The sequence below is a fragment of the Electrophorus electricus genome, chromosome 16 (genome assembly GCF_013358815.1).
Source record: "Electrophorus electricus isolate fEleEle1 chromosome 16, fEleEle1.pri, whole genome shotgun sequence".
NCBI classification, from domain to species: domain Eukaryota; kingdom Metazoa; phylum Chordata; class Actinopteri; order Gymnotiformes; family Gymnotidae; genus Electrophorus; species Electrophorus electricus.
The window spans coordinates 16,731,566-16,743,690 of record NC_049550.1 but is presented as its reverse complement, the minus strand read 5'-3'; the positions used below and the strand labels follow the sequence as shown (position 1 = coordinate 16,743,690).

Genomic DNA, 12,125 nt, shown 5'->3' with positions numbered 1-12,125 from the left:
GACATTCACACAACACATTGTATCCAATAAGCCACCAGCATTGTGGGAGATCCCACACACCCCTTACACAAACTGTTCACTCTTTTGCCATCTGGTCCCTCACCTCTACATTGTGCATCAGTTTCTTCCCAGGAGCCATCAGACTCCTGAACTCTGGCTAATTCCATTTCCAATTCCAACAAACGGACACTTACACACATACACACATGCTTATACACAGTCATGCACACACATACATACACACACACACACACACACACACACACACACACACACACACACACACACACACACACACACACACACACACACACACACACACACACACACACACACACACACACACACATACATACATACATACATACACTGTTTTTGTATCGGACTAGTTGCTGAAGTCAAACTTCACACATATATATGCACTCCCTGTGCACTCTTGCACATTATTCCTACTTGCTGCTAGAGCTCTGTACTAAATCAGCACTGTACTCTGAACTGTTCTGGCTTCTACCGGTGACTGTTATGTTCCGTATAGCATGTCACTGACTCCTATACACAACCCACTTTACATATTCCCAGTGCTGCATACTGGTAAAAATAAATGCACTGTCTCTTCATTGTGTATTGGTCCTGTCTTGTGTTTATTTATTGTATTACATTATTGCACTGTAATATATTGTTTGCACTAATGTAGAGTGTTGTCTGTTGCACTTGTTTTGTTTTATGTTGCACCATAGTCTGGGAGGAACATTGTTTTGTTTTTGCTGTATACTTGTATATAGCTGAAGAGACAAAATCCTTTTGAACCTTTCTTCTGTGGTATCTTGATTACGCTTGCCATTGCTTTTCTGTTTGCTCCGTTTGTGTATTATTTTTGTCTGTGTTTCCCTTTGCCTTGGTTTGTTACCCTCCATATTTTGTTACCCTCACTTATTGAACCACCAACTGCATTTGCATTCTGCCTCTTCCCTGTTTCTGCTGAAACATAACAGCTACAATCTGGTCATGACACGTGGTTGAAGTTCAAGCAGGCTTTATTTTTAAAAACCCACACATCTGAATGAAACGGAGATAAACATTGAATGTACAAAGAAGATATAAAAGAACATGAAAAAAAAATACATTTCATATTGTGCCAAGATTTTGGTATGAAGTTCCTTAAAAACTGAACCATGTTCAGGCACACTTCAAAGGCAGTTGCCAAGATACCGACGGCTGACTGTCAACTGATGGAGTGACTAACATAATAGTGATAAGGAAAATGAAAGGAAAATCACTCTGTTAAAGCTTGCTAACACAGAAAAGTATGTTAGGCTCAGTGGAATGTTAACCTAACTGTTAACTGTAAGTGTATCTTCACAATTCATTGAAGATAACAATGAATATACAGCGATTACACAAGGTATTTCTCAATAGAAATAAAATGTTACCTTAAAACAATTACAAATAACATGCTATGCTAATGTTAGCAAGGCATCTTACTGGCTATACTGGCTTGGATTACTGCCTATTTCCTGTCAGAAATATAATATATAAATATTTCTATAAATATAAATAACTTAGTAATATTTGTCAAGAAACATTTACAAAATGCTGTCCACCACATCACTGGTGCTTCTAACATGTTTTTCCTCTTGACGAATCAGCAGTGACACACAGGATTATGAGAGATGTTGGGCAGCAGAGGATACATCAATTTTGCCTTCCAAACTCGGTTCCATGGAGGAACCTTAGCCGGCAACATGTTATGCAAATTTCAGTTCAGACTTACTGCCTTCCTGCCTCAGAATGCTGCCTACAGTTACTGCAATTAGGTTTCAAACTGCTGAGTGTCATACACCAATGAATCAGAGAGAAATGTGGGCAATTGAGCCGTGAAATAAATGTCCTTATCAGGAGAGTTTAATGGTACTGTGCAGTAGTGTCAACAGTACATGGAGCATCACAGGGGTTTGTGGGTAACTGAACATTTGCATAAACAGTTTGGGAGGGCTCTAACTGGTTTGTGTGTAAATGTGCATTTGCATAAACAGTTTGGGAGAGATCAGAGGGGTTTGTGGGTAACTGCACATTTGCATAAACAGTTTGCGAGGGATCAGAGGGATTTGTGAGTAGACAATCATTAGAGTAGACTGTAGGAGCTCCAGTGTCTGAGACAGAATGGCTTCTGATGTCTTTAATATCCCCATAGCCACAGACAGAAAGTCGAACCTCAAAGAAATAAGAAAAAAAGGTTATCTTGTGAACTTGAACTTAAACTATGATATTGATTTTTTTTTGTCTTCTAGTTTTTTTCATTCATGTGAGGTATGAAAATTCATTTTTGGAGGCATAGTAAGGTCACTAGTGTCTGTAGTTTCTTTGCTTTGCCCAGTTTGAACACCGTGTGGTGTCAGAGGTAGCAGGTGTAAATACAGTATAAGGGAGCAACAGCCACTGTCATGAGAAATGCACTAGAAACTGGACTGGAGACACATTTGGAACTGTTGTTTTTCTTTCTTTTCTTTTTTTTTTTTTACATTTTTATGTTTGTCTGAAATCTTAAAGCTAAATCTGTTTATTATTTTATAAATTTAAATAATAAAGACATGCAGATTTAAGATTTCTTGTAGCCTGTATGTAACCATGCTCACACACATCAGGCCTCCTTGTGACTGTGCTAGAAAAGGCATTGTAATTCTATTACAGGTGTAGGCCTGCTAATGACCCACAGTCATGACTCACCCCATGGCTGTGTGATAGTTATGACTCATCCCATAGATGTGTGATACAGTCATGACTCACCCCATGGCTGTGTGAGGAGTCTTGGACGGACTGGCCTTTGGACGATGCTGAGAAGGAATTAAGGAATTAATCACAAATGAATAAATTAAATAATAAAATGTTACATGAATACATGTTATTGTTCACATTAAGCACTTCAACTGTAGATACTATTCAAATGCAGATAAACAGTGGAATACATAGGCTTTAGTTTATTGTCTTTATTCCATATTTTATCAGTGCTCATTCATGTCCATTTCTAGCCAGCAGAGGGAAGCAGCAGGCAGCTCTGGGGTCTAATGAGTTCTGTTCATGACTAATAAATGTGTTTAATCTACAATGCTTACAGAACAGAAAAATGCTGCACTCACATCTGGACATACAGATTTGAACGTGTTATCCTCATGTTGATTGATAAGTATTATTGCTTTGTGTGATCATTTTTTAAGGGTGTGTGTGTGTGTGTGTGTGTGTGTGTGTGTGTGTGTGTGTGTGTGTGTGTGTGTGTGTGTGTGTGTGTGTGTGTGTGTGTGTGTGTAGTAATACCCTGCTCCTTTCTGCTTCTCTTTCTGAGAGTCACTATGAGGAATGAGGTTCCCATCAGAAGCAGCACCAGACTCACACACGCAACACTGATCACAGTGGAATATGGAAATCCTGGAGAGGACACAGAGTCATAATTACTGAACCAATCAAAGTTAACCTTTATCCTGAACATTCAGAAGTGTCTGATGAAGCTGACAGTGTGTGAGTAGTTTCACTCCATGCTATACAGTCCACTGAGTGTCAGCACCTGTATCAGGAGAGGAAGCTCCTGAGGATGTGGTTGGTTTGGTGAACTGTGGACTGATGTGTGATGATGAATGTGGTGATGAGGCTGAAACTGGACTCTCTGGTTAAATAGAAAAATAAACACAGGGGTGACAGATTATTATAATGTTATTGATATAGATTGTTGACAGTGACACGTGTCCAGTGTGTCTGTGGCATGCTTTAATTTCATACATGGCAAAGAAATCCACAGTTGCTTCAGATAGTGTGGATGTGGTTGCTTTTAAACTCTGCATTTTGGTGCTAATGGTTGTAAATTTGAAAACAAATTTAGTGCTGTAAATTAGATGGGAAGTGTAACAATGTTCAACAGCTAATTCAGACTCTACTCATTTAGACAGTTATAATATTGTTGATCAGTCATATGGGTTGGGAGGGCAGTGAACAAATAAAACACACAAAAGACACTTGGCTACAAACAGACACTAGTCAAATTTACAGCCTTGTCTACCTATAGACACTAGACTATTTTACAGTCTCCAGGTAACCTACAGACACTAGACTACAGCCTTGGCTACCTACAGGCACTAGACTACTTTACAGCCTTTACTACCCAAGGATAAAAACATTTGTTTAGTTCCTGTCATCTAAACAGCATCAACTGATTCTGGACTCTCTAGGATTTGCTAAAATAGTTTTTTAATTAAGTAATTTAGAATGATGTATAGATGTTGCCTCTGCATTGTCAAAACAATAAAGCATTACACAGTTCTTGTTATTTACTCACCTATAACTCTCAGGTAGATCTGTGTACTATAAATCTTGAATCCACGATCAGTTGTCCAGTTTGATGTAGTTCCACACCAGTATTCACCAGAGTCCTGAACCGTGACATATCTGATAGTAACAGTCAGGTTTTGCTTTTCTCTGTCATAATACAGTGAGATGTTTTTTTTAGTTTCTGGTTTTACTGTTTTGTTGACCGATCCTATATAATTACAGCCACCAGTGTCCACTCTCTTGCAGAAAAGCTTGGGTTCACTCCTGTGGGATTCTGGGTAATGGCAGCTGATGTTCACAGTTTCTCCTACATAGGCATTGATGGTCTTACCACAGCATGAGTCTGTCAATCATACACATTCAGGTCAAAACGTTTGCATTTATTAATAGTTCTTAATGTTTCTTTTGTTCTAGGATTTGCTATGTTAATAAAAGGGAAATATGCCACTTTAGGAACACTTCAGAGATCAGATCTGCATCAGCCTCACTTCCCTTACAGCTACAAACGTATGAAAGTATCAAGTTTATCTTAACCTGTATACATTTATATTTTCAGCATTTAGCAGATGCCCTTATCGAGGGTGATTTACAAAAGTACAGTTTGGCAAAATTGTTATTATTTCTGAAAGCTTTAATTGATGAAGTGATTTTGGCAAAATTGTATGTTACATGCTACTAACCTGCTGTTACATTGAGCTTCACTTCAGTGTAGGCGTGCAGTTGATCAGATACATTAACAGCACACTGGTATGTTCCAGTGTCATTTACACTCAGCTCTCTGATAAACACATTAAAGAATCCTGCACTTCTGTTATCACGAATTGAGAATCTGTCTTTATGAGTCCACGTACTGTTTGGATTTGTTGTTATTTGATCTAAACATGACTGATCTGTTACATTCTTACAGAAAGATTTCAATTTGGTTTTGTATTCATCCTCATATTTGCACTTGATGGTGACTCCTCCTCCTCCACATGCAGTCACTGATCTAGACACCACATCCTTGGACTCTCCTGTATCTGAAAGACATGACAAACATCCATGTAAGCAATGGCTTCATATTGAAGTTGATCATTTTGTTTCAATTCATCCTTCCCCTTTTCTCAGCTGTGTTTTAGTCTTGGTTTGATTTGTTCTGCACCTTCTGTATGTCACTGTATGAAATTCCCTGGGAGATGTTATCAGTTATAACACCATTATACCACTGATCATCAGTACTGCAACATGTGTTTGAGGGGTGTGATCTTAAATAGGATGATTACAATGTCACTGTAATGGGGCTCAAACCCAGGACAGAGAGGTGATGATCCTGACACTGCTGGGTGAGTTACCACACTTTAATGAAGGTGAGCCCGTGTTCAAAACAGTTAGATCTTAGAACAGGTAAAACAAGAGAAGTAAAAAAACAACAACAGTAGGGAATCTAACCCCGACCACTTTGTTGCAAAGCAAACGAGCTCCCGCTAGACTAAAATAACCTGCGCGTATATATCGCACTTCACAGGAATGGAGGATGACAAAACAGGAGGAAAAACTAAACACCATGCTGAGCGTGGACAAATGGAAAACAAAGGATGCCACAGGAAGAATGGTAGCCCCGATGCATTGGGGAAAACCAAATTCTGAAACTTCCTAAACAAAAAACAGTAAACAGGAAGGAACATTAGTGGCTAAGGGGAGCCTTGGGAGAGAACCAGACTCGAGAGGGGAAAACTGGAGAAGGGAGGGGACATGTAAAAACACAGACAACCCTTACAGCACAGAAGAGAGGTGTAGCACAAGGGCTCACAGACCTCCATACCCAGAGTTACTGGCTTAGGAGCTTGGATCAAAACTTTAGCAAAGACCCAACACTGAGTGACTGTGTCACTGGGCTTATATAGATCTACCCCAGCTGTTGGGCATCAAGCCTGATTAGTAGTGTGCCTGGTGCCAACCCTTACAGTCACACTGTCATAAGGACACTCAGGACTTCTGTGGTTCAGAAACTCCAGTGGCTCAGAGACTTCCAAGTAAAAGTGGAAAAAATATATATATATTTTTTTTATTTCTATGAGGTTTTTGTGGTTACCCATATTTAAAATTAATTCTGTCACTGTTCTATTGCTTCATCTTCAGAAACTGTACTGCTGTAGTGTCACCCATGGGTCTGTTGTTGCTAACACAAGGATTGCTCTTTCCTGTAGATGTTACTCACAGCTATCAAGAGGAAGTGAGCTCCAGCTGCTGCTGGATTCAGCACTTACTCATTTTTGTTGTCCTGTCGTAAACTACAGCTGTTTGGCAACATGCCAATATCATATTTCTAAAAAGGTGAAAGGTTAGAGGATCTTCCCATTTGGGTTTTATTTAGTAATATGCTGGTTATAATTTAAATGTGTGCTTCACTTTAGAACAAATGTGACTACTTTGTCAAATGTGACAAATGTGACTACGAGTATACATCAGGTACGAGTATACATCCACACTGGTACATTTTATTGACTTCCACAATGAGGCCTCTGATCTTCCTGTTTTACACATTTCAAAATGCATTTCTGATTCAGTCAACACACAGTGGCAATGAACTGCTAATCAAACTATCTTTGAGTTTGTGTTAACTCTTTAAGTCTCATCTTTGCACTTCATGGCGACTCCCAAAAATCCAGTTACGTTTGTTGAGATCCCAGTAAGATCTAAAAATTCACCAAAACTGACCATCTAAACAAAGACTATATTTGACCCTGCTGATAATAATGATTAAAGGTTGATTTTCATACCTGAGATCACGTGCATTGTGAAGATGAGAATAATCTTCATTCTGAGTTCAGCTTTATGTTTACTGCCTCCAACTCCTAGATTAGATGTGTGTTAGAGATTGTGTGTGTCTGTCTATGTAGGTCCCTGCCCCTGTATCTGGGCTTACTAACTCTGTTCATCTTCTTATGGCTTAACTCATATGAAAAAAAACCCTCATTTCTATTTTTGAGGGCGATGAAAATAGAATGGCCTTAAGCCTCCTACTATGGAAAGAGAAACATGCATCTAAAACTATTTTTGTTCTCTCTCTCTCTCTCTCTCTCTCTCTCTCTCTCTCTCTCTCTCTCTCTCGCTCTCTCTCTCTCTCTCTCTCTCTCAGCTCGGCAGTCAAGGGGACTTGTCCCTCCACATTTGCGCACCCTGTCATGAAGAGATGTAGACCAGGATGAGTTCTCCATCCCACACACCCTGCACTCCACCCTTCTCTACTTTACCAAGACAGTAGAGACAGTCTGGGTTTGACTGCCTTTATGTATCTGAGTCTTGTGTTCATGCCTTTTCTGTGGTTCTGGGTGTGACAGTGATTATTTACTTATATTTTTGTATTTCTAGAATGCTAGAATACATTTATATTATAAATAAGCAGAGGAGGAAGAAGAACTGGAATTTCATTGGCCTCATCCCCCATTTTAACCATTTTAACCAATAACAGTTTTAATCATAGAAATGATGGTTTGTTCCACACCACCATGTTTACACTAATCTAGTGTCTTATTTTACTATATGATGCTAAGTCTAAGTGATCATTTGCTGTTAGGGGATGCTGTTCAAACAGTAGTTTCAGCCCTGTAGACAGTGCCTGGCACTCTGCCCACTGCTGCTGGGTGAGAGACCTCAGTGGTAGCTTTCTGGTTAAGGTAATTGATGTTTCATTGGAAGGTTGCTGATTCAAGCCCTGACATTGTTGGGCCTCTGATCAAGGCCATTAACTCTCAATTGCTCAAGTTGTACTCAGTCATAACTGTAAATTGCTTTGGATAAAAGAGTCAGCTCAATGCTATTAATATACAATAGTGTCTGAAGTTCCTAAGTGAATGATGAATGTGTTTAACCAAATAGATCTTCTATATAAATATGGTCCACTGTATCCCAAGCCAGTATTTATTATGATTGCTACTAGCTCTGTAAGCCTGGACCTCAAAACTGCCTGCCACACCACTATTTCAGACAACTAGACTAGCTAGTTAATTGTGCTAATAACATGCCGAAACTGTCTCTTACATTTCAATGTGTAGGCCCTACTGTTTAAAACTCAGTTATTGCGACATAGAGGAAGTAGCTTCGCTATAGCTTTGGATCTCATACCTTGTATTAATAACACATACAGTAAAAAGTTCTTAACCACTTCCTGTGTAAATCATTATTTCATATCTGCTGCAGCCCTTTAGTCTACTGCCCTGGAAACTTGAACAAACATTGTACTCATTAATATTATGATGTATTGTAACTGCATCTACTTCTTTGGATGCTGTGAGCTGCTAACTTACTTTTAATACCTATCTCCTTCATACAGAAACCCAAAAAGCCATGCAGTGATTATTAATAATTAATAATTGTTATTTGATTAGAATATTTATCAGATTGTTCATAATTGACCCTCATGCTGTGGAAAGTCCATTAGAAAGTCTGGCATGTAAGAAGAGCCGTAAGCCTCAGCTGCAGTTATTCCAAAGAAAAGACCCCAAGTGGACACTGCATACAATTATAGATTGGGAGCTCAGACATCAGCTTTACGTGATATTCTCAGTCATTCTCACAGTTTTATGTGTTCAGATGTTTGCAGTGACATACTAGTTTCTCAGGAGGAAATTTACAGTCTTCTTTACTTAACAGTCATGCTCCACTTAGGTGGGCTTTAAGTAGATCAGAAGTTTGTCTCTGGAAAAAAATGTTAAAACCGTAGAAGGTATATGGTTTAAACATAATATATTAACAATGAAAATAAAGCAATCGTCCCTTCACTCGTGAATTATATGATCCACTTTCTCTCTCCTACTCTTCCCCCGCCCTGTTCTCCCAGAAGCTGTGCAGTAGCTGCACTGATCACATGCGCTCATGCACACAGCAGTGCCAGTTACAGTCTGTGTGTCTGTGGTGTGGTGGCTGTACAGAACATCCAAAAAGTCAGATGTTCTTCCTTCACAGGTGAGGGAATGATGTACAGGTGTGTGTGTGTGTGTGTGTGTGTGTGTGTGTGTGTGTGTGTGTGTGTGTGTGTGTGTGTGTGTGTGTGTGTGTGTGAGATGGGGGTGCTGGTCTCATTGTGTGCTTTGCATCACTAAAGCTCTAATCCTAGAATCACCCCTGCTTGTAACTGAATCATTTATTGATCATTGTAACTTACTAGCTTTGTGCTCTAGATGGCAGTATAGACTTTCTTGCTCAGAACAGCACAGGCTTCATGACAAACACAGGCCAGCTGGCTTTATATTCTTTTAAATAAAATGTATGATTCTTATTGTGGGTTTGGGAAGCATTCAAACGATCCAGGCAGAATCCAAACACGAGTCCTCCTTGAAGGTCTCCCTGGTCACAGCATCATTAAAACTGTCTGCATTCTCAAAACTTCACTGATGTATTAGTTGGAGCTTCTGCAGACAACCCTTCTGACTGATGTGTATCACCCACTGAGGAATCAGAAAGAAGTGTGGGTAATTGAGCCGTACAATAAGTGTCCTGATCAGGAGAGTTTGATGGTAGTGAAACAGTATCAGAAACAGTATGTGTAAGATCACAGAGGTTTGTGGGTAATTGGACTTGGTCATAAACAGCTTGAAAGGGGCCAGAAGGGTTTGTGGGTAGACTGACAGTAGAGTAGACTGTAGGAGCTCTAGTGTCTGAGACAGAATGTCTTCTGGTGTCTTACACACTAGTTCGGTATATGTGATGCATATGGTGTGAACTGCTATGACGAGTTTACCAAATAAATAGATTCGGAAGGTTTATATTATGGAGACAAAGAAGACTCCACTAAAACTTATAAAATGGATAAAAAGGGAACACCTTTTGAAAAGAAAAATGAAATTCAGTAAATGCGAAAGAATGAAGATGGTCCCTCATCATTGCAAAGATCGTTACATGATGGTAAGTAAACTTGAATTTATTTTGGAAATACTAATTTAGCATACAAGTTCATAATATAAGTATTGCGGTTGAAAGCAGTATTATTTGCAGTATTATACATTTAGTGGTCACTTTATTAGACACATAACTATGTTGATGGGGTTATCCCCTCCATTTGACTGCACTCCTGGGCCTTTATTATTATTATTATTATTATTATATTTACATTTACGGCATTTAGCAGACGCTCTTATCCAGAGCGACTTACAAAAGTGCGTTGTCATTTACTCATAGAATATATCCTAGTACAGTAGAGCAGGTTATTATTATTATTATTATTATATTTGTTTTAATTTGTGGGTGGTGGGGTAACTATAATCTATGTGGCTCTTACTCTGGCACTAGGTCTATCTTGGTATCAAGGCTACAGTTCTATTAATATCTTGTGTCTTTCTGGGGAAATAACTGTAATATTATTTAAAATTGTCAGCTACATTTTACTATAGAGGTGGTGGGGGTACTCCTAACTTCAGGCAGGGTGTCACAGTACACTCCCCCTCCAACTGATCATGTGGAATGGCCCAGTTCACTATTGACTGTATTCATTGTGACTTGTTTGTAACCACACCCACTTGTTAGCACATTCTTTTCATTTATACATGCACCTGTGTGCGTGTAGTTCACTTGGTCATTGGTACATGTTACATGTTCACACTGCACTAGTTACATGTGAGTGCTGTTAACATTTATTGTGTAATTTTTATATTTATAGCATTTAGCAGACACTTTTATCCAAAGCAACTTATAATTATGACTACAGTTTGAGGGTCAAGGGCCCAACAGTGGCAAATTGGCAGTGGTGGGGCTTGAATTGTCAACCCTCTGATTAGCCAACTACCTTAACCACTGAACCACCACTGCCCCCACCTACATTAATACACTCTGGCTGTCACACAGAGGCTACAGATTGTTCACGTTGTGCTATTACTTTGAAACAGATTCATGAATTCTAAATTGATTTTCATCCAATATAGCATGCCAGAGGTGATTTTGGCAACACCTGGAGGAGGAGAACATGAGTTTTTGGAGGCTTAGAGATCAATAATAATTCTAGAAGACCTGTTCTGTGACTGGGGAAAAGCAGATCTTTCTAATGGTCATAAATGAACATCATATTGAGCGGACCTGGAAAACATTCAAACATGAGGTATGTGCAAAGATTAGGAGCATACTGTCTTCACATGATGCAGAGAAGCTAGTCCATGCAGTCATCACTTCTAGATTGGACTACTGTAATGCCTCACTATCTGGTTGTACCAAGAAGTGCATAAACAAGCTGCAGAATAAGAATGTACTGCAGGGGCAGAGCCTTTTCCTATAATTCTCCCATATTATGGAATATTATTATGGCATTGGGTAATTGAGCCATACAATAAGTGTCCTGATCAGGAGAGCTTGATGGTAGTGGAGCAGTAGCAGAAACAGCATATGAAAAATTACAGGGGTTTGTGGATAAATGGGTGTTGGCATAAACAGTTTGGGAGGAATCACAGGGGTTTGTGGGTAGATTGACAGTAGAGTAGGCTGTAGGAGCTCCAGCATCTGAGACAGAATGACTTCTGGTGTCTTTAATCTCCTCACTGTCACAGACAGAAAGTGGAACCTGAGTGAAGAGAAAAAGAAAACAATTTTACAACCATATATTGTTTTTTTCAGTATATCCTCTCTTATATACATGTATATCTGAAGATTCCATGGAGTAACTGCAGTGTACTATAGTAAAATATGTAGAAGTAGTCAAAATTGCAGTGAAGTACTCAAGGTTTCCAGGAAAACAGGAAGTTTCAGACAGAGATCCTTCATCAGCTGTGCTAGAAAAGTGCTTATTTTTCTTTGAGTTTCAAAAACAGATGAAAACTGGAACAGTTGTTCCTCCTGCCTATTTAAAC

General features: G+C 39.2%; 1 protein-coding gene across 1 annotated transcript; it reads right to left on the bottom strand.

The window, feature by feature from the left end:
- Positions 1-2,742: 2,742 nt before the first annotated feature.
- LOC118242666 (CMRF35-like molecule 6) lies at positions 2,743-4,469 on the bottom strand (the record flags this gene model as incomplete). Its single annotated transcript, XM_035534724.1, has 4 exons — positions 2,743-2,831; positions 3,310-3,420; positions 3,557-3,655; positions 4,322-4,469. Coding segments are annotated over 4 exons (447 nt in total), but the record flags the coding sequence as incomplete, so codon positions are not given.
- Between the last annotated feature and the right edge of the window lie 7,656 nt (positions 4,470-12,125).